The sequence below is a fragment of the Impatiens glandulifera genome, chromosome 1 (assembly GCF_907164915.1).
Source record: "Impatiens glandulifera chromosome 1, dImpGla2.1, whole genome shotgun sequence".
Taxonomy (NCBI): domain Eukaryota; kingdom Viridiplantae; phylum Streptophyta; class Magnoliopsida; order Ericales; family Balsaminaceae; genus Impatiens; species Impatiens glandulifera.
This window is the reverse complement of record NC_061862.1, coordinates 73,777,505-73,784,775: the sequence shown is the minus strand read 5'-3', so window position 1 is coordinate 73,784,775 and position 7,271 is coordinate 73,777,505. Positions and strand designations below refer to the sequence as shown.

The 7,271-nt window shown below is 27.4% G+C and overlaps 1 protein-coding gene across 1 annotated transcript; it reads left to right on the top strand.

Annotated features, from left to right (window-relative positions):
* Window positions 1-385: 385 nt before the first annotated feature.
* LOC124932447 ((+)-neomenthol dehydrogenase-like) lies at window positions 386-4,467 on the top strand. The gene is made up of 3 exons (XM_047473079.1): window positions 386-587; window positions 2,045-2,097; window positions 4,126-4,467. The coding sequence occupies exons 1-3, from the start codon at window positions 386-388 to the stop codon at window positions 4,465-4,467; spliced, it is 597 nt and encodes a 198-aa protein (XP_047329035.1).
* Window positions 4,468-7,271: the final 2,804 nt, after the last annotated feature.

Sequence of the window (7,271 nt, the reverse complement as noted above, 5' to 3'; positions counted from 1 at the left end):
GGAAACAAAAGTAAAAAGCCATATGGTTAAAGCTTTGTTGGATACGGGAGCCAACAACAACTTTCTAGAGGTAAAAGAGGCGGAAAGACTAGGGATTAGGTACACCAAAGAAAAGGGGTGGCTTAAAGCAGTCAACTCGGCACCAAGTGCAACTTATGGAGTTGCTCGTAATGTAAAAGTCAACTTGGGGGAGTGGACTGGCCTTCTAGATTTCTCCATTATTGACATGGACGACTACAAAATGGTTCTTGGAATAGAGTTCCTAGACAAGGTAAATGCATTTATACTCCCTTCTGCTAATGCTATGTACATTCTAGAGCAAGGCAATACTTGCACAATACATTTAACACGAGAAGGCAAGAGAGAAACTAGGCACCTCTCTGCCATGCAACTCTCAAAAGGTGTAAAGGAGGACTATTCATCATCTTTTGTTACTTTGAAAGAAGATGAGAAAACTGTGGTCCAAGAGAAGACACCGTCGGAAGTTACAACTGTCCTAGAGAAAGTTCAGGATGTAATGCCCGCCGAATTTCCAAAGAAACTCCACCATGAGAGAGAGGTGGACCATGGAGAAGAGTTAGTCAATGGTACTAAACTATCGGCGACAATCTTTTATCGCATTGAATCTCCCAAATTGGAGGGATTGAAGAGACAACCGGAGGAGTTGCTCTTCAAGAAAAGGAAGTGCGAAATTGACAAGACCGCCAAGAGAATGAAGAAATGGGAGGACAAGAAGAGAAGACACTTGGAGTTCGGAGGAAACCGAGTGGTAGTAAAACTTCTCCTCCATCAAGAGAGACGATTTTCCAAAGTTCACAAGGGGTCTGTGAGGCGATACGAAGGCCCTTTCTTAAAGAAGAAACAGGTTAGAAAGCTAACATATCGCTCAAAACTTTTGTCACATTTGGAGACATCATTTAGACCTACAAAGAGGATGCGACGAGGACGTCGCCAGAATGAGTGGGGGAGAATGTCACGGCCCACTTGTCTTCCTAACCCAAGAGGCTTAATCTTTCATGAAGGCCCAACACAAGGAACCTTCTAGAAGCCTTGTAAGAAAGAATGTCATGCTCTTCATTAATGGGTCATTTAATGTAGTGGTTGGTTGGTAAACTATTAAGGTGGTAGTTGGGTAGTAAGTCATCAATGTAGTAGTTGGACAGTACACAATTAATGGGGTAGTTGAATGTTATGTAATTAATGCAGTAGGTGGGGATAACCCTATAAATACCTTTGAAGTATTCCTTTGTAAAGTACCAAGTATTCAAGTGAGATAATATTAATATTCTTTGTAAGAGTTTACTCTCTCTCTAAAATTCTTGTGTCAATCATATTAAACGTCGAGTGTTGCGTCGAGAAAGGCGACTAGTTACTCGTTCTTGCGAAGATCATAACTAGTGCCGCACGGATCGTCAGTGGATAGACTGAGCCCGTGACAAAATGCACAGGATAAATGCTAGTTTTATATAAAAGTGTATGACTTCATATAACTCATTCATTTTTTATGATGAATTTATTTAGAATATAATGAAATATTTGAACATAGAGTTTATTAGTGATTTTTTAATAAAGTTATAAATAATATTAAATATAAAATCTTATGAATAGAATTTTAAAATAGTATATTGGAGAATTTTAAATAAGTAATTAATAAGTTTTCAATTGTGGAAAAAAAATTAATGAAAATTTTTTATTAGTATGTGAAAAAATAATTGAATGAGATTGAAATTATGAATGAGTTTTAAAAGTATTGATTTTTATTTTTGTTAGTTGATATATTAATATTTTAAGTTAAAAATATTAATATTTTTTTTATTGAAATAGTTAACTAATCAAATAATAATTTTAAAATATAAAAATTGAATAGTTAGTTGGTTTGACCATCATCAAGAGTGAAATTACGATAAACTAATTGATATTTTCACTAATTGTGAACAAAAATTTAAAATTATAGTTTCAATCCAATGCCAAATAGTCTACCCATCATATTTGTTATTCATGTACATATACATCTGTTTTGTTTTAAAATTCTACCATGGGCTAGAGCCCGCCGCAGCCCGCCACGTCGCTCCGCCGTGGTCTACAGAAGGAGTTAAGGTAAAGAGGTTATTCAGAATTTATTACCATTTAAACTGAGATCGAAATGAATTGGGGAAATTCGAATAATATTGACCTGGATCGGGTGAGAATGGTAATTAGATGACCATCTCCAACCGAAAAAACCATTTTCAAACTCATTTTGGTGTAAATATCACATCAAATAGTAATTCTTTTTCAACCAAAAAATTCATATTCAAAGCAAAAAAAAATATTCTTATAATATTCTTTCTTATATCAACTTTTATAACTTTTTAATATCACCCATATATTTTTTTAATATTATAAATTATACTATAATATTTTAATATTACCTCTTATTTTAAATTTAATTGTAAATTAATTATAAAAATTCAATAGTACACAAAAATAAATATTATAAAAAAATATTGTACAAAATATATTGTTTGATAAAACAAACATTATTAAAAAATATCATTAAATATTCTTCATTATTATAAATTTTTAACATTATTATATTTTTTTTAAGTTTATTATAATTTTTTTTAAACATTATTATATATATATATATATATATATATATATTAATATTATTATAAATTTGGAACATTATTATAAATTTATGTTATATAAATAAATTATATAAATAAAATAAAATAATAAATTATATAAATAAACTAAATAAATAAGTTTAATGTATAAAATATACTTAAACTAAGTTTAGGGGTTGAATTAAAAAAAATTGCAATTGTGAACCGTGCAAACGCATATTTATATTTGTAAGAGAGAGAAAATGGTCCAAAACTCATTTTGGGTTTGAAAATGATGTTCTATTTTGAAGAAAAATTGCTGAAAACACATTTTGAGATGGTTGAATAACTATAGAGAAAGTTTAAGTAAAAACATATAGGTTTAGTTAGAATTTAAGGAAAAAAAAAGTAGGCATTACAAAATGAGGGAGAATAAGTTGTTTCCTCTCCCTGTGCCTCATCATGTGCAGAAGGGATCCTGTTAGGAGTTCCTATGTTCCCTACCTGGAAGGGCCAAAATGATCATGTTTAAAAAATAAAAAATAAATATAAATTACCATTTTGTCCCTCTAAGCTAAACATGAAGAAACTCTATCCATTTGCATCATGTGTGCCCCCATTAAAACATCACTTCAATCTATAATAATAATAGATAAAAAAAATCCTTCCTAAGGCATCATTATTAATGAGTACAAGATGAACAAGGGACCTCCCCTTACAAAGTCTAGTTGTACATTAATAAATATAGTAATAATAACTTATTTATAGATCATGGACATGGACTTGGACCAACCTATATCTATAAGTAACCATTACTTGGAAAACCATATATTTTTGCAATAACTTTTAACTTTTTATCATTGATTTACTTTTTTGTGTTTCTTTACGTGGCAAACCATCTTTGCAATAACGTTAATTTATGAAGTCTCACCTATATATACAGGCCAATAAATAACCCAAGTAACTTAACATCTTGCTTATTCTCAAATATTCTTTTATTGCTCTTAGCAAACACACTAGTAAACAATAATGGTTAGAGATCAACTTCCAAAATCAAAACATCCAAGCAATAACCTTTTTCAACCTCCCAAATTAAACATTTGATGATAATAGGCATGGCCCACTCAATTTAAATAACATTTTACAAGCTTCCCCGTATTTAAATTTACCTTCACTTATAGTACATCCCGTTCCTGTGTCCGTAATTATCCATTTTATTTTCATAAATACATAAGTTTCATATAAATTTTATATATTATTTGACAGCCTGAATGGTCAAAACTCAAGTTAAGTGAAGAGAATTATGAGAATGCAGAAGAATGTATCCAAGTGAATTATTATGGCATGAAAAGAATGGTAGAAGCATTAATTTGTTCCCCTCCTCCAGCACTCTAATTCGCCAAGGATTGTGAATGTTTCTTCCTTCACGGGAAAATTACAAGTAAAATTCGCATTTATAGAAGCTGAAAACGATGTTAAACACGTTTACATGTTCACTTAATATATTCTAAATGTTTTCATCTTCCTTCTATTTCAGAACTTACCCAATGAATGGGCCAATGGAATGTTAAATGATGCTACCAACCTTAGTGAAGAAAGAATAGATGAGGTGTTGAAAGAGTTTCTTAAGGATTTCAAAGAGGGGACGTGGGAGGCCAATGGTTGGCCTACGACCCTCACTTCTTATATACTATCGAGAGCAACTTTGAATGCTTACACTAGAGTTGTAGCTAAGAAGTTTCCCACCATTCTTGTGAATTGTGTTTGCTCGGGTTATGTTAAGACGAGCATCAATGATAACACTGGCACATTGACTGTGGTAGAAGGAGCAGAATGCTTCGTTAGATTGGCTTTATTGCCAGATGGTGGATCTACTTGAACATTCTATTGCAGGGCTGAAGTCTCATCTTTTGAATAAATATTAGCAAACGTTGATGCCCTAAACCCTAAATCAGTGTGTTTTTAGTGAAAGTTAATGTTGTTATTTTAGTGGGCCGGGGTGCTACTATGTTTTCTTAATGGTGTGTTGTTTCCTTCTTGGCTTTTGTAATTTTATTAGGTTGTTCTCTTTACTTTACCATCATAATTAAGAAAACAAAATAAATTCATAATTTATAACAGTTTTTGATTTCTCGATTAACATATTATAGTTATTAAGCTTACCACTAAGAAAAGTACAAATATTTATGGAAAATATCAAAGTCACTGTTCAACTTTCATCTCTATTAAATTTTAACAACACCACATATAGATCCGCCGCTAAGTCTTACTGAAAGTTCACTCGCCATTTTCTATGACAAAATTTTATTTACCGCAGTTAAAATTATTGAATAGCTTGTATATTTTACCGACATTGACACCACATAATTGAATAGGGTGGTATCAATCCTTTTCAAACAACATACACCACATGCAATAATTTTGTATTTTATTACCGATATTAACACCACATAACATTAGCCTCTCATGTTTCATCCCACCATCTTCATTGCTCCATCTACCAGCTAGTGGTCGTAATTGACTATGAAAAATCTATCCATAACTCATCACGACAAAAAATTGCTCATTTGCAACAGGTGACCTGTAACTATCTTTGCATTAAAAACGGTTTTTATTATTTGTCTTAACAAATTTGCATTCGTGTTTACACTAACTGTTTCAACATATTTTCCACTAAATCTAGATTTATTATAGAAAATCAATTTTTTCCGAAACTATAACTAACCATGATTAATATATATTTTCCATAAAATTTGCAATATATTTTATTAATAAATTTAATGTTTTACCATAGAAATTCCAATAAGATAGGTTTATTTAACAATAAAAATATATTCAACATAAAATGCAATAACGTGTAAAATTATGACTAATCATTTCAACAATAAAAATTCTTTAACACAAAAATAAATTAATTAAGAATTAAGAATTGAATAATAATAACAACTCATTTATCAAACAACAAAAGAGTAATAATCAAATATTAGACAAAATAATATTTTTTACTATTACTATAAGTCATGAATCAAAATTAAATAAAAATTATTAATTATATTTTGATTCATATTAAATTAAATAAGAAATAAATCCTTAAAAAAATATTACAATAAAACAGAAAATTCATAAAAAAAATTGCTATTTTTTTTCAAAAATGAGAATTTAATAATTATAAAAATAAAAACTGATAAAAAATATAAATATAAAATAAAAAAAAAACTAGTATAAAAATAATAAAAAGTTTAGGAATGAAATAAATTTAACTAGTTTATTTAAAAAAAAAAGGAGAAAATATATTAACATTTAATTAATAAATATATAAATAAAAAAATAAAAATTAACTATAATTTAGTTAAAAAAAGAGACTAAATGAGTGAATTTTTGAAAATTACTATATGTTTCAAATAACATTTTATTAGTACATACGTTTAAGTGAGTTAGTTGTACAAGTACATACGTTTAAATAAATTTTTTTTCCATATTCTATTTGAATGTCAATTTTTGAGGAAAAAATTAGAAGAATATGAAACATGAGTAAAACAAGGAACAAAGATTCTTTCGACTTGCTTGGGAATGGAGAATCAAAGATTCTTTGAACTCGCTTGGGAATGAGATTTAAGGATATATATATATATATATATATAATTAAGGAAAGAGAGTAATATAAGAAAGAAGAGAGAATTGATGAATTGGATTATTGTGATGTTTTGTTGACTTAAAAAATAAAAATAAAAAATTGATGAGGATTATTATAGTATTTTTTTGTTTTTGTTAACTTTAAATATATATTATATTATATTATATTATATTATATTATATTATATTATATTATATTATATTATATTATATTATATTATATTGACTCTTCTTAAATAAAAAAATTAAACATAATAGTGAAATCAAATTATTTCATATTTTGTAAATTAAATTTTGAAGAATAGTATATATTTAATAATATTAAAGTATAAATTTTAAAATTATATTTTTATAATTGAATTAATATGATGTGTTTAAGAAGAAAATAAAGTTGTTAAGGTCAGAGAGACATAATAAATATCATAAATGTTTAGCTTCAAATATATATATATATATGAAAGAAAAAATATATTTACTTAAATTGGTTTATTCATAGTTCAAATTTTGATCTAACTGAAAATTTTGTAATGATTAAGTATATTTAATTTCTGAAATGAAATTTAAACTATAATTATTTATAATTTATTAGTCATTATTTATTACTTTTTATATATTTATAAATATAAATCCTATATTTTGAAATATATTAATAAATTTAAATTTTAAAAGTCTCATAAATGATAATATTATACCTCTTATACATTTTTCAATTTACGAAATAATGTTTTTAATGTACTGAAAATATTAATAATTTTTCACACTAGACTGATTGTGTAATATATATGAAGTGTCGGACATGCATATAATTAATATTAAATAAAAATAATATACGTGTGTGTTATGTTACTTATTTGTCAAAAATATTAACAACAAAAACACACATAAAAAAGTCACATGTTCTTTATCTCTCCTCTTTATATGATGCAAATTTGAATTGGTATTAAAATTCTAAGTGTATTTCAACCCGAATTGATATTGTTTTTTAATTTAATTATTAAGTTTAAAATTTAAAATTAATTTAATTCATTTCAAATACTTTTGTTAAAAAAA